Source organism: Dromiciops gliroides, chromosome 1 (genome assembly GCF_019393635.1).
Source record: "Dromiciops gliroides isolate mDroGli1 chromosome 1, mDroGli1.pri, whole genome shotgun sequence".
Classification (NCBI taxonomy): domain Eukaryota; kingdom Metazoa; phylum Chordata; class Mammalia; order Microbiotheria; family Microbiotheriidae; genus Dromiciops; species Dromiciops gliroides.
In genome coordinates this window covers 6,580,042-6,601,499 of record NC_057861.1, presented here as the reverse complement: position 1 = coordinate 6,601,499, position 21,458 = coordinate 6,580,042, and the positions used below count along the sequence as shown (strand labels likewise).

The window sequence follows — 21,458 nt, the reverse complement described above, 5'->3', positions numbered from 1 at the left end:
ACCCCGCGTGCGCCTGGCCTAGAGGCTTCCATTTCTCCTCCTGGGCCGCCCCACATGGGGCAGCCTCTCACCAGATGGCCATCAGGGTGTGGGCTGCTTTGCTGCGGATCTTCTCATTGACACTACTGAGCTTTTCCCGCAAGATGGGCACAGCATTGCTCTGCAAGGCCTGCGAGGCATCCCACTGCAGGCAGAAGTACAAAGTGTCCAAGATGATCCCCTGGATTTCCTCATGTTCATTTTTCACCTTGTCCACCAGAAAGGGGATCAGTCCACTTCCAATGATCGCGTCAGCCCCTGGGGGAGGAAGGGAGTACAGGTCCTAGAGTTAGTCAAAAGAAGGCATCTCTGAGGATATCTGGTGCAACCCCCTCTTTTTTTTCTTTTTTTTTTTTTTAGTGAGGCAATTGGGGTTAAGTGACTTGCCCAGGGTCACACAGCTAGTAAGTGTTAAGTGTCTGAGGCCGGATTTGAACTCAGGTACTCCTGACTCCAGGGTCGGCGCTCTATCCACTGTGCCACCTAGCTGCCCCACAACCCCCTCTTTTTCACAGGATGACTGCTCAAGTGGATAGGACACTGAAGTCAGGAAGACCTGAGTTCAAATCCAGCCTCAGACACTTACTAGCTGTGTGACCCTGGGCAAGTCACTTCATCCTGTTGACCTCAGTTTCCTCAGCAGTAAAATGAGCTGGAGAAGGAAATGGAAAACCACCCCAGTATCTCTGCCAAGAAAATTACAAAAAGAAGGGCAGCTAGGTGGCGCAGTGGATAAGACACCAGCCCTGAATTCAGAACTCTGAGTTCAAATCCGAACTCAGACACTTGACGCTTCCTAGCTATGTGACCCTGGGCAAGTCACTTAACCCTCATTGCCCCGGAAAAAAATTCCAACTGGGATCACGGAGAGTTGGACACATCTCAAATAACTGGACATTAACAACAACCTCTTTCTAGAGAGGAGCAAACAGAGGCCCAGAGAGGTTAAGTGACTTGCCCAGGGTCACACAGCTAGTAAGTGATAGAACCAGAATTTGCAATGGGTCTTCAGTACTCTATGGTCCAAGGAGCGAAGGGGAAAAGGAAGGGCAATGGGCAGAATTGCTCCTCGGCTGCTGCCCAACCTCTCCCACCTGACTCAGCCCATTCCTTGGGGCACCATCTTTCTGGAGGCCTGTCACTGTCTGTAGAAAGAAATGCCTGTCAATCCAAAAGCTCCCCAGAGGCTCATTAGGGTGATCACCCCAACCTGGATTCTGTCGAGGAGGCCAGAAGAGGCAAACAGGCTGAGGGCACAGCCTGAGCCCAGGATGGATCGAAGTCTCTGGTGTCAAGGCCTGCCTCCCCAGCTACATAGGCGCTTCCATGAGGGAGGTGGAGAGGGGTGCGTCCCAAGGCCCAGCACTCCCCAAGACCATCTACCAAGTCACAAGGTGGGGGTGAAGTGGGGGTGCTATTGGAAGGCCTTCACAGAAGGAGGTGGTGCCCCCCAAGGAAATCGGAGACCATGCAAGTCACTACGAATTGTGGGGAGGGACCAAGGATGGCAGGCCAAAGGTTGTCTTGCCCACTTACTTCCAAGACAAGCCAGAAGTCCAGTGATGCCAAGCCAAGCACACCCACCCGCTGAGAGCCCTCCACCCCAAGGGGTCCCCAGAGATGAGGCACCTACCCGCTGCTCTCAAAGGTGGCTGCAAGCAGAGATGTCTGCCCTGCTCCCCAGCCAACCTCTGTCATTTACTCCAAAGGGACAAAGGGGCAGGTTCATTAGCCTAAAGGTCTCTGGGCGCCAATTAGCAGTAATTGATTTACCACACCTCCGTTAGCCTGGAGGAGTATGGCCTTTAGAAGGCTACCAGAGCCTTCCTCGGAGCCCCCTGGGGACTTCAAAAGGCAGGCGAGGGAGGGGGTGAGGGGGCAGAGCTAGCTGGGCTGTGCATCCCCCTCCTTCAGAGGCTAACGGGCTGCTGGCCCGCCCTGGGCTTCAGAGGAGGCTAGACTTTATGGGAATGTCTGCAGGCTAAAGGAGGGAAGCCCAGTCCTAAATGTCTGAGGATCCTTGGGCCATCTCCTCCACCAGAGCATCTCCAACTGCAAGGGACAGTTCGGCTCATCCAGAATCACAGATGAGAAGGGAAGCCATTCACACCTTCCCCCACCCCCAAGCCTGGAGCAAGTGGCAGAGCCAGGATTTGAACTCGGAGTTTCTGCTAAGGATGATGGGAAGGTCCCAAAAGGGCATGAGAGAATGGAAAGGAAGGAAGAAGGAAAGAATTCTAGGCTCACAGAGGCTGAGACCTTAGAGACCACGTAGCAATGAAGGCTGATACAGAATCTCAGCCAGAAGGGGCCTCTGAGACTATGGGATCCAAGCCATAGAGGAACAACATACGTGAACATGAGTTGGCAGGCAGCTGCGGGGCACCCTAGTGCACAGAGTGCCTGGACTGGATTCATCTTCCTGAGTTCAAATCTAGCCTCAGACACCTCCTAGCTAGCTGTGTGACCTTGGGAAAGTCACTTCACCCTATTGGCCTAAGTTTCTTCATCTGTAAGATGAGCTGGAGAAGGAAATGGCAAACTGCTCCAGTATCTTTGCCTAGAAAACCCCAAATGGGGTTATGGAGAGTTGGACGATGAAATGCAACAATACACATGAACAAGGACTCCCTCTAGTCAGTCAGTCAACAAACGCTGATAAACTCCCTCTCCCAAATGGTCATTCAGCCCTAAAGCAATATGCCTCTACCCTTGAAATCAAGCACTTGGGGTGAGGGCCGGCACAAGCCAGGTATGTAGCAGCTCATCCAGTGTTGGGAAACAGCGATGTTACCCTCCACCTAGGGTGTCTCTCTTCCAGACTAGAGATTCTCAGTCCTTTTAGCTAATCCACAGAGGGAAGCTGAGGCACTGAGGCATTAGATGACTTGCTCAAGGCCACCCAGATAGTCCCAGCTAATTAGCTTAGTCCCTATTTAGAAAGGACTTTACATGGGTTATCTCATTTGGTCCTCAACAACTCTGTGAGGTAAGTGCTATGATGATCTCCATTTTACAGAAGAAAAAACTGAGGCAGAAAGAAGTGTCTTACCCAGGGTCACACAGATAGTAAGTGTCAGAGGCAGGATTTGAACTCCGGTCTTCCTGACTCCAGATCCCATGCTCTGTGCACTATGGTGCCACCTTGCTGCTGCCCCAGCAAATGTTTCATAGTAGAGCATCCTTAGAGTTGCTGGAGGCTCAAAGAGGTCCCTCAGTTAAGAAGCAGAAGATCTGAGACTCAGGTTGCACATTCAGGGCTCTTCCCATTACACTGAGCCCCCTGGGTCATCAGTACATCAGTATTGCCCTCTGGGTACTGCCCGGGAAACCCCAAAGCTGCCCAGAGGCAGCCTGAGCTCTGGCCCTGCTCAGAAGTTTTGTTCTTAGTTTTGCCTCCCAATCTCCCACACACACACACACTTCCCACCATCCTTTACTACACCTCAGCAGAAGGGCACACACACATATGCAGTGTGTACATATGTGTGTGTGTGTGTGTGTGTGTGTGAGCACTTTTAGAGAGCAGGAGTGCAGAGGAGAGAGGAGACAGAGAGAAAGAGAACCAGAGACACAGAGAGATGCAAAAACCCAAATATGAAAATACAGCACAAGCTTTCTGCGCCTGCCTCCCTGTTCAGTTGGATCCTTCATGTGCTAAAAGGAGACACGCAGGCCTGGCTATTTATAACTAACCCAGATCTGCGACTCCATGTGCAAAAGAGGGGCGGAATAGACCCAAAGCAAGGAGTGAGAGAAGCCACCACTGCCAGCCCAGAGGGAACTCTTGGGGGGCCCCAGCAAAGCCCTTCCTAGGAGCCCATGCCCACTCTCTGAGGCAGCTCCACGTCCGTGATGTCACCTCTCCAGACTTCTATCCCCAGTTCTAGGTACATGGCACCCCAATCTCCTTTTCCAGCCCTCACCTCAATCCTGAGCTCCCATCCCTAATCCCCCATTGCCTGATGGATTTCACCAGTACCTCAAATTCCACAAGGCCAAAACTGAGCTCAACGACAACCAGTATTCACCAAGAACCTTCCATGTGGACAACGCTGTGCCAGTGTCGGAGGAGACGGGATGTATGGAGAAGGCATCAAGCCTGCCCTCGGGGAGCTACCAGTCCAACTATTGGCCGTGCCTCACAAAGGCTGCATCGTCCCCCACCTCTGGGCCTCCTCACTGGTCGCCTTCAAGCCTACGATGTTGGGGCTCCTCACCTCCAGCCCTTCTTTAACTTCTCTGGCTCACACACCACCTTCTGCCGAAGCCTTTCCCCCAAAGGGACCTTCCTCCTGCACTGCATCTATCTGGTATGGGCCCATTTCTCTGCACGCTGGCTGCCCCCATTAGACTGTTAGCCCCCTGCACGCAAGGCCTGGATTGGTGTTCTTGCCTTAGCATGGGGCCAAGCATGGAGCTGCGATGGGTAGCGATGCCATCATCCTCCTCCTGCTCCTCTTCCTCCTCCTCCTCCTCCCCCTTCTCCTCCCCCTTCTCCTCCTAGCCACCTTTGCTTAGCATCTTGGGGAGCTCTGGCTCCATCCTCTCCCCAGGGGGTCAGAGTTCTTTTTTACCCTGAGGAGTAATTACTGATTCCAAGCTTCCGGGAAATGTTTCCTCCCCTACCACGGGCAGCTGTCAGACTTCCAGGTTCCATTTCTCCAGAGGCTCGATCTCCCCACCTCCAGCCAGCTGATTCCTCCTCTGATCCTCCTCTCTGCTCCTGCTGCTCCACTTCAGACTCTCATAGCCAAGCTCCTACAATGTCCTCTAATTCCTGCCTCTCGCTCCTGCAGGCTCCAACCAGAAGCACAGACTCTCTGCGTTAGCAGAGGCCCCATGGGCCATCAGGCCAGACCTGTATATTTCATCCTCTATGCTGCAAAAGTCGTCCCCACCCACAGCTCTGGTCATGCTCCCGACAAGAGTTCTGACCCCTGCCTTCATGGGCCACACAGGGCCACCAAAATGTAGGAGTTGATAGAGAGCATAAGTATTGGTAACCTCATTTGATTGATGAGGACAATAACCCTCAGAAATACAAAATTATTTGCTCAGGGTCACACCCAAGGAAGGATCCTTAGAGGTATAAGGAAGGCCCAGCAGAATGTAGCCAATTTGACAACAAAAAGTATTTTTATGTTTATGTATCCCCAACACCTACAAATGGGCCTGGAATACAGGAGGCACTTCATAAATGCTCACTGAGCTGAAGTCATGTAACCTTCTAGAGCCTGGGCTAGCCCCAAGGCAGGGGTCCATCCCTGTATCTCTTTTTTTTTCTTTTTTTTAAGTGAGGCCATTGGGGTTAAGTGACTTGCCCAGGGTCACACAGCTAGTAAGTGTTAAGTGTCTGAGGCCGGATTTGAACTCAGGTACTCCTGACTCCAGGGCCGGTGCTCTATCCACTGCGCCACCTAGCTGCCCCCCTGTATCTCTTTCAAGCTCCATGAAAGGTCAATCAACAAGCATTCATGAAGTGCCTGCTCTATGCCAGGCACTTATCCCCTCTTTCTATAGCACTGCCATAGAGGTCTGCAAAATGCTTTCCCAACAGTAATCCAGGGAGGCAGAAAGTGTAAGGGTGATCACCCCTATCTGACAGAGGAAGAAAATGAGGCTTGGAGACGTTAAGGAATGAGCCCAGGGTCACTAAGAAAGTGTCAGAGTCAGCCTGGAGACCGCGGAAGAAGCAAGATGGCGGCTCAGTGGAAAGAGCCCTGGCTCTGGAGTCAGAGGACCTGGGCTCAATAGCTTCTTCGCCTCTCTGGGCCTCAGTTCCCTCATCTGTAAAATGCATATGTTAGAAAAGATGACCCCTGAGCGCCCTTCCCTCTTCAGATTGAGGATCCCATCACGCCAAGACCATGGGGGCTGGGACAAAAGGCACCAGCAAGAAACACTGAAACCATCGATACAGGAGTGAAAAGCCTTCCCCCAGGGACAGTTTCCCCCAGACATGCATTGTCAACCATTGTAGCAACCCCTCACACCCTCTTCCCATCTCTTCTGTCTTGTACTTGAAAATGATATTTTAACCCAAAGGTAAGATTTTACATTTAAAGGGCAGCTAGACCACGCAGTGGCTACAGCACTAGGCCTGGAGTCAGAAGACTTAAGTTGAATTCTGGCTTCAGACACTTAACACTTACTAGCTGTGTGACCCTGGGCAAGTCACTTAACCCTATTTGCCTCCATTTCTTTTTTGTTTGTTTGTTTGTTTGGTTTGGTTTTTTGTTTTGTTTTTTGGTGTTTTTTTAGTGAGGCAATTGGGGTTAAGTGACTTGCCCAGGGTCACACAACTAGTAAGTGTCAAGTGTCTGAGGCTGGATTTGAACTCAGGTACTCCTGACTCCAGGGCCGGTGCTCTATCCACTGCGCCACCTAGCTGCCCCCATTTCTTTTTTTTTAGTGAGGCAATTGGGGTTAAGTGACTTGCCCAGGGTCACACAGCTAGTAAGTGTTAAGTGTCTGAGGCCAGATTTGAACTCAGGTCCTCCTGACTCCAGGGCCGGTGCTCTATCCACTGCACCATCTAGCTGCCCCCTGCCTCCATTTCTTTATCTGTAAGATGAGCTGGACGAGGAAATGGCAAACAACTCCAGTATCTTTGCCAAGAAAAGACCAAATGCGACTCAGATATGACTGAAATGCTGAACAATAACAAAGATTTTCTCCCAATTAATTTCTCCCAATTAAAATCATCCTAGTAGATTTAGCCTAATGCTTTAGCTAGATAAGATCATCCAGGATCCTGGTTCCATCATCCAATATTTTAGCTCTATCAAGGGCATGCTGCTAGTAAGTGTTGAACTAGCTCTCTGAAAAGAAAACAATGTATGCATCACACAATTTCAAGTTAAATCTGCATTACTACATCTTCTCCATCACTTTCTTTGGATTAGACAGCCAATAAAACAACAAAACAAGCCAGGATTTGTAGTGTCACCAATCCCCAAGGTGTAAGCATGCACACTGTTAAATTTAACAACTGGCTGTCATCAGACCCCAATATGTGCTGGTTCCAACACACCCCTGGCTCTCTTTCTTAGCTTTGTGTCACATGAAAATCTGATGGACATACCAGCCGTCCCTTCATCTGATTCATTAATAAAAGTACTAACAAGGCCTGAGCTAACAAAGCATGCCTTGGGTGCTTCCCTGACACCCTCTTTCCAAGCTGACATCAAATCAATAGCAACCACTCTTCAAGACATGGCCTGTCAATACACTGAGAATACAGAAAGAAGCCAAAGACAAGCGCTACCCTTAAGGAGCTTCCCCACTTGTGCTATTGCCTAGAATAGCATAAGGGACATTGATCTTCCCCGATCATCCCCCATTGCACAGTTTTTACTCAAGCCACATAGGCACTCCATGGTCGCCACTTCTTTTGTTGGGTGTTACTAACCATTCCTTTAATAAGAAACACACTTGGAAAAATTGGAACACTAATGCATTGTTGGTGGAGCTGTGAACTGATCCAACCATTCTGGAGAGCAGTTTGGAACTTTGCCCAAAGGGCTATAAAGCTGTGCATACCCTTTGACCCACCAATACCACTTTTGGGTCTTTTTCCCAAAGAGATCATTAAAAAGAGAAAAGGAACCATATGTACAAAAATATTTATAGCCGCTGTGGTGGCAAGGAATTGGAAATTATGGGGCTGTCCATCAATTGGGAAATGGCTGAACAAGTTGTGGTATATAAATGTGATGGAATTCTATTGTGCTGTGAGAAACGATGAGCAGGAGGAGTTCAGAGAAACCTAGAAGGACTTGCATGAACTGATGATGAGTGAGATGAGCAGAATGAGAAGAACATTATACACAGTATCATCAACATTATGTGTTGATCAACTGTGATAGACTAGATTCTTCTCACCAATACAATGGTACAAGAAAGTTCCAAAGGACTCATGATGGAAAAGGCTCTCCAAATCCAGAAAAGAAAAAAAAGAACTGTGGAATATGGATGCTGATTGAACCATACTATTTCTTTGGGTTTTGGTGCTGTTATTTATCTTTTTTTGAGGTTTTTCCTTTTTGCTCTGATTCTTCTCTTATAACATGACTAATGCAGAAATATGCTTTTATACACACACACACACACACACACACACACACACACACACACATATATATATATATATATATATATATATATATATATATATATATATATATATATATATAACCTATATCAGATTACCTGCTGTCTAGGGGAGGGGAGGGAGGGAGGGAGAAAAATTTGAAATTGGAAATCTTATAAAAGCAAATGTTGAAAACTATCTCTACATGTAACTGGAAAATAATAAAATACTTTTATTCAAAAAATGTTGAAAACTATCTCTACATGTAACTGGAAAATAATAAAATACTTTTATAATTTAAAAAAATAACAAACACACTAAGATTTTACTAGGAGCCTAGATTCCTGTCCTTCTTTAAATATGCCTGTCTGTTTGATTCCCCGGCCCCTCTCCCACTGGCCATGACCTCTCAAACTCCACTAGTGGCATCCTCCACACCCACCAGCTCTTCAGCACCCCCAAATCCAGCCCCCAAACATAAAGGTCCTCTCTCCTTCTCACCCTTCTCAGCCCAGATCGCAGCTGTTCTGTGTTTTCCAAATGAAAGATTACTCTCTCGGAAGAAAAACCCCACCAAGATCTGAGTTCCTGCGCTCTGCCTTTTCTCCCTCACAGGCTAGCATCCTCCCTTCCCCTCCCAGCAGCAGTCCATTTCTTCTGGGCTGTCTTCCTTACCCAATATAGAGTTTAAAACCCCTTTGGTGGTCCTCAGTGTTCCTTCTGAGCTTCAGGAGCCTACTCTGCTTCTGTCAGTGAGATGACTGTCATCTCAAAGGCCAGAACTGGAAGGCAGAAAGGATGGAATTGTGGCAAAGAACTGGATGGCGAATCAGAAAACTGAGCTTGAAATCCCCTCTCTGCTGTTGACTGAGTGACCTTAGCCCAGTCACTTTCCACCTCAGACCTCAGTTTCCTCACCTAGACTACTAGAACTAGACTAGGCATCTCAAAGATCTCTTCCAACTATAAATCCCCTGATCATCTATACCAGCACCCCAGAGGGCATCCTTCTTCGAGGAACTGGTCACCCACCCACTCAGCTCTTTTGTTAGGGAGTTTGTCCAAGTGTGTCTCCCTATACCTTCCCCACATGCCTTCTAGTTGTATCCTATGTTGTCAAACAGAACAAGCCTGTTCTTCTCCCTATCTGACAGTCTCTCTGGTAGAAAATGACTGTGATCGCATCCTCTCCTGGCTAACCAGCTCATCCTCATCTGCTCTTTCCTCCTCTGGACACCCCTAGCTTCTCAATGTCCCACCTAGAAATGGACATGATGCTCAAGATGCTAAATTAGAGAAGCCACATTTCCCGGATGTAGTCTGCCTGGAGGAGAAAACTGATTGCCTTCTTCACTTTGGACACTCAAACACCCCACCCCATTCATGCAGCCTGCATTCAAGTAATTGGCATGGCTTTTTGGAATGTCAGCTCACACTACGAATGCATGTTGAACTTGCGGGCCACTCAGACCCGGGGTACTGGCTTCAGTGCTGGGTACCACAGTTTAGTAAGGACATGGCTGAACTGGAGAAGCATCAGAGAGAGATAACTCCAAGTGTCAAGAGTCTTGGGGGAGGGGGCAGCTAGGTGGCACAGTGGATAGAGCACTGGCCCTGGATTCAGCAGGACCTGAGTTCAAATCTGGCCTCAGACACTTGACACTTACTAGCTGTGTGACCCTGGGCAAGTCACTTAACCCTCATTGCCCCGCAAAAAAAAAAAAAATGTTAAAAAAATAGTCTTGGGAGAAAACTAAAAGGGGGATGTGAGGGCTGTTTTCAAATGCTGTCCTGTATTGGAAGGGTAGCCATCAAAAGAAGGAGGATCAGTCTGGCCCAAGGGTAAGACAAGAGCTCCAAGCAGCCAACCTTTACCCCCCTCGATTCCTCAGCTATGGTCTCTCCCTCAGTGCCTGGGGCCTCCTCCCCCATGCTATGTCCCTTTCTCCCATGGAACTGCAGTTTTGGGGAGGGGTCCAGGTGGGCCAACTTTTATTCCCCTCCAACTTTGCCACCGTGCTTCAACACCTAGGCCCTCCTCATCTGGAACATCCCTCCGCTGTGACCTCTTCTCCATGAAGAGTTCTCCCCAAAGCCTCTATTTTGGGAAGGGGAACAGATGGACCAACCTTCATTCCTCCTCCTGCTTCGGATTCCCTGGACTTCCTCGGTACCATGCTGTTCACCTCCCTCCCCAGGTTTTCAGTTCCCTTTTGTGTACCTTTTCCTGTTAGAGTATAAGCCCCCCCAAGGCCAGGAACTGTCTTTCTTCTTGTATTTGTGTCAAGGCAACTCAGAGCAATGTCTGGCACGTGGTAAGTACTTTGTTTTGTTTTGTTTTGTTTTAGTGAGGCAATTGGAGTTAAGTGACTTGCCCAGGGTCACACAGCTGGTAAGTGTTAAGTGTCTGAGGCCAGATTTGAACTCAGGTCCTCCTGACTCCAGGCCGGTGCTCTATCCACTGCACCACCGAGCTGCCCATGTGGTAAGTAATTAAGGTATGTTGCCTGACCTAAGAAGCAGAGCAATCCCGAGTGCAATGGTTGGGTTCGAGAGGTGAGGATGGAGGACCACTTACCGAGGACATTATAATGAATGAGAATTCTTGCTCAGACATGGGTTGGACTAAGCCCCAAAGTCCCCTCCAGCCAAAAAACTCTGAGATTCTGTGGAAAGCCCCAGTTCTCTCGAACACAAACTTCTGTCTAGCCACATCTTCCCAGAAGCCCACACCAAGTGGCAACCACAGCCTGTAAAAGTCAGCTCCAGCCAGGAGCACATAGATAGGAGCTCATGGAGTAAAGTGAAGCAGGTGTTCTAATCAAATTCAAACCCACCTCTACCAATTGAGTGGCTTCTCTTCACTCTCTTGCCAACTGTCTCACATAGGTAGGCTTCAGGTCCCTCAGGCCTCTTCCTGCCACTCTCCCTGTTGCCTCCCTCAGTGATCTCATATGTTCCCATGGCTCCACATCCCCTGTCTGCAGGGATATCCAGATTTAGCCTTCCAGTCCAGTCCAGCCCCCTCTTCTCAGTGCCACATTTCCAGTTGGGAAGCAGACATCTCCCCCGGATATCCCACCAACACCCAAGCTTATCATCCTTCCCTCCATCCAACTTATCTTTCTGAATTTGCCAACCATGCCACCATTTACTTGGGTGTCCACATTCCAAATTCTGGGGCGGTCTTTGAGTCTTCTTCCCTCCCCATTACCCCTCACATCCAGACAGGTGGTTATCAAAAGTCCAGTCATTTCCCCCTCCATAGCATCTCTAGCATCTCTCCCTCCCACAATGCTCACCTTAATCTAGGCCTTCACGATCACCCTTTTGGATTATTCTCCCCATCATTATCAGTCAATAAGCATTTAGTAAGTGGCAAGTACATGTCAGACACTTGAGACATAAAGAATAAAACAGGCCCTGCCCTCAAGGGACTTACACTCTATCAGAAGAGATCACATACACACATAGAATTCCATAAAGGTCATTTGGGGTGGAGGCACTAGCACCTTCGGGCATATTAGGAAAGGCTTCATGAAGAAGTCACAGAAGTAGAGCACTGCATCAAAGGAGCAGCCAAATGTCCATGGATAAGGGGCAGCAGCAAGGCTGAAGAGGGAGGCTGGGGCTGGGTTGTAAAGAGCTTTAAATACCCACACAGGAGTTTGTACTTGGTCCTAGAGGTGCTAGGGAGTCACTGCAGTTTATTGAGAATTGCACTTTAGGAAAGCCAATTTGGCAAGTGTGTCAGGATGGGATGTTCAGGTAGCGGGTGGTGGGGTCCTGAACTAGGGCAGTGGCTATGTGAATGGAGAGAGGGGGCATGGACAAGAGATGCCCCAGAGCTAGACCTGACAAGACCTGGCAGCTGACTGCCTATGCCGATACATGACGGCAAGGGGATCATCAAGATTTTTAACCTGGTCATATCTCTAATGGAAAAGAGGAAAGTTTGGAAGGGGGAGGGGTTGGGGAAGAGACTCAGCACCCTACCCCCACCACTAATTCATACTTTACAGAAGTGTGAAAATAAGCTTTTTCGCACCAAGATCTGCGCATGCTCCAGAATGATCAGGGTCTCCTCCTGCTTGCAAAGTAAGGTCTACATTCTTCTGCATGATATTCAAGGCCCCCCACAACCTGACACCACCCTACCTTTACAACTCGAGTGCCTGTTACTTCTCTCCATGAACTATGTCCCATACTATATTCAGTCTATTGCTATTGTTGCAATTCAATTCTACATTATTAAGCACCTCATGTATGCACCAAATTCTGTTGAACATATGGGGTTTAGCTAAGATGTGGTTCCCTCAAGGGAGGGGGTGGGGTGGGGTGGGGTGGATAAGACGTAAACACCGAGATCGTTATAATACTCACTAATACATGATAAGTGCATTAGAGAGACACAGAACTAAGGCTACAGGAAGTCCTTGGAGGAAGGTCACTGGAAATTGTGGGGATCAAAGAAGGCTTCCTGGAGGAGACAATTAAAGAACAGGTAGAAATTCCATGGCAGGGGAGGGGAGGATGGCATTCCAAGCATAACAAACAGCTTAAGAAAAGGTAGAAGCATTCTACATGTTGGAACAGTCAGACACCATCCATCCATCCTTTCTTCCATCCATCCATCCATCCATCCATCCATTCAAGGACCTAGCACAGTAGCTGGCATACAGAAAGCAATGCTGAGTCATTGACTGGTGCTGTAGACGTTTCTCAGGAATTCTAAAGGGTAGAGGGGAAGGAGGAGAATATTCCAGGTAGGGGAAGCATCCACGATATACACCCTGCCCTGGACTGGGTCCTAGCAAAGTGCTTCCGTGGAGCCCCAAGTCTAGAGCTGAGGCAGCCGGCCTGGGGAACTGAAGGAGAACAAGGAGAGCCTAAAAGAGCCAAGGCAGGTAGACCTGAGCTCCTGACCTGGCCTCAGCTGCCTTTATTATAGCTCTCAGAAGGGGGAAGGCCAGTCCTGAGGGAATCCAGCCTGCAGGCCTGCTAGGAAGCTGAGTGCAGAGCTGGCAGGGGAGCAGACTGTTCTCCAGCTGACTCATGTCCCTGCCAAGAGCATTGGATCACTGTGGTTCGTGGTGGAAGACACGCAGTCCCAGGCACTGGGGGGTGTTGTAAAGGAAGTCGAATATGGTCACACCCTGCCTCTGCTCCTTAGCTCTCGGGTTGGCCTTGGCAAAGTCTCTTCCCTTCCCTGGGCTTCAGTCCCTTCCTCTGTAAAATGGGTGGGGAGGTGATACGAGATGGTTTCAGAGTCCTGTGATCCTGTAATCTGTCCCTGGGAGGAGCTGCCCATCTAAAACCCAGGTTCCCCACACTGGGAGTGACTGTCACCAAGGCAGAGACCTCTAGAGGCCTCAGCGACTCAGACTTGCATGAAGTCATGAAATTCTGTCCCTGAGAAGGTTTATCAAGGTGACAGGCAGAGAGCCAAAGCCAACCAGCTGCCCCAAATCACCAGGAGAAGCCAGAAGAGGGGGTGACAAGTCATCTGCATCATGGATGAAATGGGAGTCATGGGAGGCAGGCAGTCCTAGGAGTACCCTCCCCAAAGCACCCACCCTGCAGGCCCCCTACTATTCTATGGGCAGCTCTCCTGTCATTTCATACTCCTTACACATACTCCTGGGGGGCAGAATACTACAGGTGTCAAAATCCTGAAATATCAGAGCTGGGAGGGAGGAAGGGAGGGAGGGAGGGGGGAGGGAAAGAGGGGAAGGAAGGAAGGAAGGAAGGACATTACAGATATGGGGAGAGGGTGGGGACCTGTGCAGAGGGAAGGAGGCCAAAGGGGAACTGATGTAATGCTGGGTATGGGGAACAGGTAGCAGGGTGGTTTGACTGGAATGGAGAGTGAAGGGAGGAAGGGAATCTGAAATGAGACTGAAAGAGCAGAGGAGCAGATTGTGGGAGGCTTTACCCGCCAGGCTGCAGAGCTGCTAATTTATTTTAGAGGCAGCTGAAGATTTCTGAGTAGGGGAGTGGCATGGTCAGATCTGGGTTTTAGGGATACCCATTGGGTGGCTGCATGAGGATGATTTGGAGAGGAAAGTGGCTGGAAGCAGGGAGACCAATTAGGAGCCTATTGCAATAGCCTGAGTAAGAGGAGATGAGGATTTCAACTACCATAGAAGCTGTGTGAGTGGAGGAGGAAGAAGGCGGGAGAGATGGCCAGTGATTGGCTGTGGGAATTAGGGAAAAGAGAAGAGTCAAGGATGAAGCCAAAGATCCCCATCTGGGCTGCTTGAAGGCTAGTGATACCCTCAATAGATGGAAGGAAGGGGGAAGCTGGGTGGGTTTGGGGGGGAAACATAATGAGTGCTGCTTTGGATGTGTTTGAGACATTTAGGATACACACAGGCAGAGACGTCCAGTAGGCAGGTGGCAATGTGGGACTGGAGAAGAGGACAGAGATAAATAGATTTGACCATTATTTACACAGAAATCTGCATTAAAAAGAACTGCCCGAAGAGACAATATAGCGAATCGAAGAGGGCTCAGAACAGTTTGGGGAAGACACCTATGAAAGACAAGGTCAGCCAGGTATGAAGCAGGAAAGGAACAAGGCACGTCATCCAAGCCAGGCGAGGCAAGAGAATGGGGGGGGGGGGGGGGACTGAGAAAAGGCAACGGATTTTAGAAATCGTTGGTAACCTTGAAGAGAGCAGTTTTAGTGGAATGACGGAGCTTCATGCTGGGTTAACATTGGCCATCCTGAAAGCCTGGCTTGATCTGTGGCAGAGCCCTGACTGGAAGCGGCAGGGGTGCTGGGGAAAGGGCACTGGACTGAAGTCGGAGGATTGGGTTCTTGTCCTTGCTGGACTGTGTGACCTTGTACAAGTCTCTTTTACAGTATGGGCTTCGGTTTCCTTCTCTGGAAATGAAGGGGTTCAACTAGAGGGTCCCTGAGGTCTATGCGAGCTCTGACATTCGGAATCACTAATACAGGTTGATTAAACACCAACAGAAAGCGGGGCGGGGCGGGGAGAAGGGAGGGGGGAACGACAGTAAAAATCCTGCCATGGCCTGCCGGGAAAGCGCTGCGTCTTCCTTGGCACTGGAGGGGCCGTGGGTTAGGATGTCTCCGAAGCCTCCCCGCCCTTCCCCCCAGCCCTCCCAGCCTCCCGCCTCTCAGCCTGCTTGCCTCCCACGGAACACCTCCCCTACATCCCACTCCTCAGCACCCGTTCCCCACGCAGCCCACGGAAAACGAGAGCTACAATCCCGAGCCTGGGGCTGCAGAAAGCCGAAACGGGAGGGGGACCGCAAAAAAAAAAAAAAGGGGGGGGGGAGGAGAAGTACTTAGCCCCACCCCATCCCGCCCTCCCAGGCTTGCCATTGGACCGCTCCAGCAGCAATTCGCTCCTGGTGGCCGGCGCCGCCCAATCTGGAGTTGGGGGAGGGGGGAGCCGCCGCCTGGACTTCAGAGTGGGGGAGCAGGCGGCTCCCTGCGCAGGGCGCAGCGCTCCGGCTCCTGGGTGTGCAGGGCTCGCGGTCGCCCCCATCTCTCCAGCTTCCTCCACTTCCCCTTCCCCCACGCACTCACACGCGAGTCATCCCCTTCCCGCTCCCCCGCCACCACCACCCTCTCCCCCTCGCCTTGCCTCCTCGCAACCCGGCTCCGGCAGTCACCTGGTGACCCGGACCCTGCGCCCCTCCGCTGCGCTCGGGCTGGGGCCCCGAAACCGTCCAGCCAGGCTGGCTATTGACGATTAGCGTTATTTATAGCGAGAGGTGGCGAGGGGGAGGGGTAAGGGTGGGGGAGGAGGAGTCGGGGAGAGAGGCAGGCTAGCGAGCTCTCTGCCCGCCCGCCCGCCTGCCCCAGCTCTTCCCGGGCCGGGCTGGGCTGGGCTGGGCTGGGCCGTGGGCTCTCCCGACTCCCGCTGTCCATCATCAGTCTGTCTCCGGCGCTGACTAGAGGCATCGAGGGCTACGGAGCACCCGGCAGGAAGGCTAGAAGGAAAGCAGGCACGTGGGCCCCCAGCCCCGGGGCGATGGAGGGGGTCCACGCCCGCACCCGCGCCCCAAAGGTAAGTGCGAACCAGACAGTCCCGCGGCGCCCGACTGCGCCAGACTGAGCTGCGCAGCGCTGGTTTAGGCTGGACTGCGCTGCGCCGGGAGCTGTCCGAGGGTGGTGGTGCTGGAGACTGGTTCATCGCCACCGCCCGCTCTGCCCTGAAGGAACAAAGAGGGGGCGGGGGAGGGGGCGGCTGGAAAAAGAGAGGGTCACCTCCCTAGCCTAGCGCCCCCCACGCCTAACACCCAACCCCGGCTTTCGGGGCTAATCCCGTTTGGCTAATCCAGACGAGCGGGCCGCTGTGCTTAGACTCCCCAGGCCCCACTAGCGGCAGCTATGGGGAAAATAGCAGCGAGGGCAAGGCCAGACCCAAACTCTTGGCACCCTCTTGTCACCAAATTGTTCCCTTCGTGCCCCTGCTGACCAATGGCCGGATATAAAGAATCGACTTGTGCCCCCCCCACCTCCCTTCTTTAAATGCTCCTCTGCCCACAGTTTAACTCCCCTAAAGAGTAATCCTTAGGTGGCCACTCCTTTCCATTGCACGTCTCAAGCACCTGCTGCCCAGCTGACAAACACCCAGGAAACCCTCCAACCTTGCAGCCACAGGGCATGACTGCAGGAAGGGTCCCTGAGACACTCAATTCAGATCGCAGGCCAGGCCTCCTCGGCCCCAAAAGAATGGGCAGGCCTCAAGCATGAGGTGGTTTTCCTTGTCAATTTGGAATCATCCCTGGGCAGCAAGCTGCTTCCCTCACTGGAAGATATATATATGTGGCCACATGGGAATGCAGGCTCCCAGATCTGCTTTTAAAAGGTGTTGGGGGGGGGGGGAAGGGGAGGCTTAGGAGGATGTTCTCAGGTGGAATTCAACATGGAATCCCTGATTTGACCTTTAAGGGTAACATCATCAGGGTGTAGCCTAAATGGGCCTGGTGCAGAGGGTTAAGAGGGCAGGAAGCTGCCTGGGACAGCAGCCAAGCTTCAGGGCTATGTCGTTTCCAGAAGAGATGAGAAAATGGGGGTATCTGGAGGAATCTTCAGCCTGCCATTGGTCCTTCTCCTTGGATTTCACTTCAGTGGGTGTGGTGGCACTTCATGAACAGATGATGCCTTTGGGATCTCAGGGGGAGCTGTCTGGAGACAGTGACTCAGGGAATCACCTCCCCATCTTTGGGGGACTGATCCCTCTTGGCCAGTTGTGACCTTTACCTGAATGACATTGTCGTATGCCCAAGTCCCTGACCCAGGGCCAAGGCTGCAACAGGAAGTAAGCACTGGGATAACCCAAGCCAAAAGGAACCCTAGGTTCCAGCTGAGGGGAAGTAGGAATGTTTGAGGCCAGATTCTCCCACAATCTGTGCCTTGGTACTCCCTGGAGATCCAGAATTCTGGGGCTAGAATGGCTCTAGGGCTGACCCTGGGAGGGCAGAGGGCAGAGGGCAGGACGAGGGGACAGCTGCCAAGGAGCAAATTAACACTTGATGTATAGCTGGTCTTTTGCCCTTTTCTTCATGGCCTGTGGCATTTTTCCCCTGAAATGGCATTGACAGGAATTAGCGTGCATATGGGAAACGAAGCTGGTTAAAAAAAAAAAAAAAAGCTCTCAGTGTGATAGATAGGAGGCTCCTGCTACTGAAGCAACCTCTTCCTTTGTAGGTGGAAGAGCCACAAGAGCCAGTCTGGGCACAGTGGAACTGTTCTAACAGAGGGGATATTTGTTTTACTCATTCTGACTCTAAATTCAGGGCATAAACAGCTGGGAGAGAAACAACAGCTGTCAGTATAGATAGCTTTCTTCATCCAGCCCAAGTTAAGGTTGAGCACTGTAAGGAAATTCAGCCTCTGACAAGGACTAACTGGACAGCCTCAGTTTCTTCAACTGTAAAATAATGCTGTTGGACTGAATGATGTCTCTGGTCCCCTTGCAGCTATGTTATTCTAGCACCCCAGATCCAGCCCCACTCTAATCGTCTCCATTTTAAGGCCCCTCCCAGTTCTGACATTCTGTTTCCAAGGTCCCACCCACCTGTGAGAAGCTCAAAGGCCCCTCCCAGCTGTTATTCTGTATCCTAAGGCCTGCTCTGACATTCTGTGTTCTAACATCCTTCCTAGTTCTGACATCCCATGTTCTAACATCCTTCCTAAGATTATATGACTGGATCTTTTCTCTGTGAGTCAAGCTCTAGTCTCCCTTCTGGGACAATAGCAAACACTTAGATGTTATCCCGATCTTTTGTGCCTATTGCTTCCTTCCACAATGCAGTTGAGCCTAGGGATATATATGCTCAAGAGGCAAATCAGTTCCTGCCCTCAGGGAACTCATGATCTCATGGGGCAGGCATGATTGGTACAAAGATAAGGCACCTTGACACAGGCAAAGGGAGAGATCTGTGCCTGCAGAAAGATATCAATAAAGGGCTGATGAAGTAGTGGAGAGGGAGGAAGAGATCATTGCTTGATGAGGGAGTTCAAGGGGGGCCTTTCTGAATTGGGTAGGTGGGAATGTCATGAGCCAAGACTGCAGGTATCCCAGCCCACTGGATAGTGTGAAAAATGAGGAGGATATGGGAAGCTTAGCATGGCTAGAGTGGTCGTAAGGACAGGCAGAGGTGGAATTGTGGGGGCCTTAAATGCCGGACTTTACAGCCTGGGCCCTGGGAACCTACTGAGGGAGTGCCATGATTGGGACTGTGCTGGGGCTGGTGAACCCACCAGTGGCAGGTAGGACTGACTGTAGGGGGAGAGAGAAAACAGAGGCAGGGAGAACTGTGAGGAGTCAATTACAGTAATTCTAAGGGGAGCTAATGAGGCTCTAGTCTGAGGTGGTGACCATAGGGATGCCAAAGGAGGGAAAGATACAAGAAACATTCAGACATTCATTGCAGAGGAAGAATGGGGGCAAGGGAAGAGAAGGAGTCAGGCAGCCCCAGGGTTTTTGTGCCTGGGGGTCTGGGAGGGCGGTGATGCTATGAACAAGCAGGAGGGGGTTTGGAGGAGGAAAGGAATGGCTTCAGTTTGGTATGGAGTGAGTTTAAGGGGGAATGGAGACATTGAGGACGTTCAGGAGGAATTTTCTTTGGACTTTTGGAAATGTTGGTCTGGAGCTCAGGGGAATAGTTGGGGCAGGAGCTGGGGCCTTGAGTGGAGGAGATACAGATCGTCCCAAAAGGGATCAGGGCTGAGGAAATGGCCACGGTTACGGGACCCCAGGGGCTAAGAGGCAACAGAATATAAGGCAAAGAGCTCCAGACTAGAGATGAAGAGACTAGGTCCTAGGGTCCTGGGCCGCTAGGTGGCACCACAGTGCATAAAAAACGGAGTTTGGAATAGGGAAGTTATTTTTTTTTCCTGAGTTCAAATCTGCCCTCACTTAACTAGTTGTGTGACCCTGGTTGACTTCAACCTGTTTGTCTCAGTTTCCTCATCTGTAAAATGGGCTGGAGAAGGAAATGGCAAATCAGTCCAGTGTCTTTACCGAGAAAACTCCAAATGGGGTCACAAAGAGTCAGACACGACTGAAACGAGTGAACAAAACAAAATCACTTTTCTAGTCCTGCCTCTGCCACTGTCTCTCCGTATAATCTTTAGCAATCTTGGGCCTCCCCTTTCCTCATCTCAGAGAACTGTAGCGATGGAGGGGCCTCATCAAAGAATCCCCACTATACCAGACTTGACAAAGGAGCAGGGGGATGAGCTGGAGGGTGTCTAAGGTCTCTTGTAGCTCTGACATCTTCTGGCTCTGAAACGCCATCAAGGGGCCACAGAAAAAACCGCCGGACAAGGAGACTGAACCAGGCGCATGCACTGCTGTGGAACGGCAGTGGAGTACAGGCTCTCCAGGAGTAAGAGTGCGTGTGCGCGCGCGTGTGTGCGCGCGCGCGTACATGAACACTGGCAGATGCTGCAGGAAGGGCGAGAGTAGCCTGGACAGTGTTGGTGACCTCCAAAATGGTGGCATGCCTTGGCTTCCCTACTAGGTTAGAAGTTTCTGGAGGACAATGGCTGAATGCCACCATTCTTGGTATATGCCCCCCCCTACTGGTCAGTACAAGGTTATCGTCTGTTGATGGATTTCAGCAAAGCCGCATTCTGGGACTGAGGTCCACAGCCTGTAGCAGCAAATGTGGCCCTGATCACAGAGCAGAGGGATGACATTTTAGTTCCCGGGAGTCTCTGGGTAGCACGGGGACATTTGGCTGCTGCCAAGTGGGGCAATAGATGCTTTTTGGGTATGGGTGGGGCTGGGGAGAGGAGGGTTGGGAGGCTGGGGGTGGGCCTGGACCAGGGCTCCATTCAGAGGCTAAATGAGCATTCCTTGGTATTTTTGCAGTGCATTCTGGGCCAGGTTAGACTCGATGACCTCTGAGGCCCCTTCATTCTGAAATGCTAGAGATGTGCATGTGATTTTATGTATTATGTGTGACATATATGTTGGGTCTGATTATGTTTGTGTGTGCACCCTTGAGGCTATGACCCTCCCCTCCTGGCTGCCTGGCTGGCTGACTAGTCTGTCTTTTCTGGGTTTCCTGGGCTTCTGCCCACCCCAACATTTCTGATTCTTTTTGAGGTATTGTAGGGAGTGTAATAGTGTCTATGGGGTAATAGAAGCTACTGTTAGTCCACAGCTGGAACTCAGCAGGGGATGGGGATCAAAATTCTTTGCTCCTTAGTATCTTCTCTCCCCTCCCCTTACTTTTGGGCACCCTGGGAAGAAAACTACAACTCTCTGGGAGTTAGAAATCTGTGAGAAGCTCAGAGATGTCTCTTGGTGGAGTTGGAAGGTGACAGACCTGTCTGTGTCTATGCCCTTCTTCATTCCCCCCACCACCCCACCAGAGCACTAGACAGGGAGCTCAGAAGGCCTGGGCTAGCCATGGACCAGCTGTGTTCAACAATCTGCTTAAATTCCGTGAGCTTTAATTTCCTCATCATTAATTCATCTCATTGAAGGGATAATGTCTATAAAGTGCTTGGCACACAGTGGGTGCCTAAGGAAAACTTCTTCCCTTTCCCCTTCCTCACCCACCCGTAAAATGCTCCTGACACTACTTAACTCCTGCACACCTCCACGGGGTCATTGTAAAGATTAAATGAGAGAATGGACTCACCAGAGCTTGGGGAGTTACCACAGCACGGTGCTGGTTGAAGTCCTGAAGACTTCTGTATTGGGAGGAACGTGGTTCAAAACCTTGCTATCTCCTGCTAGTGAACCAAGGATGGGAGAAAGGGTATTGGATGTGTGGTCAGAAGAGCCAGGGCCAGATCCCATTCTGTTATTTACTAACCATT

The 21,458-nt window shown here is 50.7% G+C and overlaps 2 protein-coding genes across 2 annotated transcripts in view; one reads left to right on the top strand and one right to left on the bottom strand.

The window, feature by feature from the left end:
- RSPH14 (radial spoke head 14 homolog) overlaps positions 1–21,458 on the bottom strand; it is a 168,696-nt gene that overhangs the window by 16,093 nt on the left and 131,145 nt on the right. The window contains exon 5 of the mRNA XM_043989497.1: positions 72–297. Within this exon, the coding sequence (XP_043845432.1) occupies positions 72–297 (226 nt within the window). The remainder of the gene's footprint in view (positions 1–71; positions 298–21,458) is intronic.
- Positions 15,565–21,458, top strand: part of GNAZ (G protein subunit alpha z) — a 102,603-nt gene continuing 96,709 nt past the window's right edge. The window contains exon 1 of the mRNA XM_043989484.1: positions 15,565–16,179. The gene's annotated coding sequence lies outside the window, so the exon portion shown is untranslated. The remainder of the gene's footprint in view (positions 16,180–21,458) is intronic.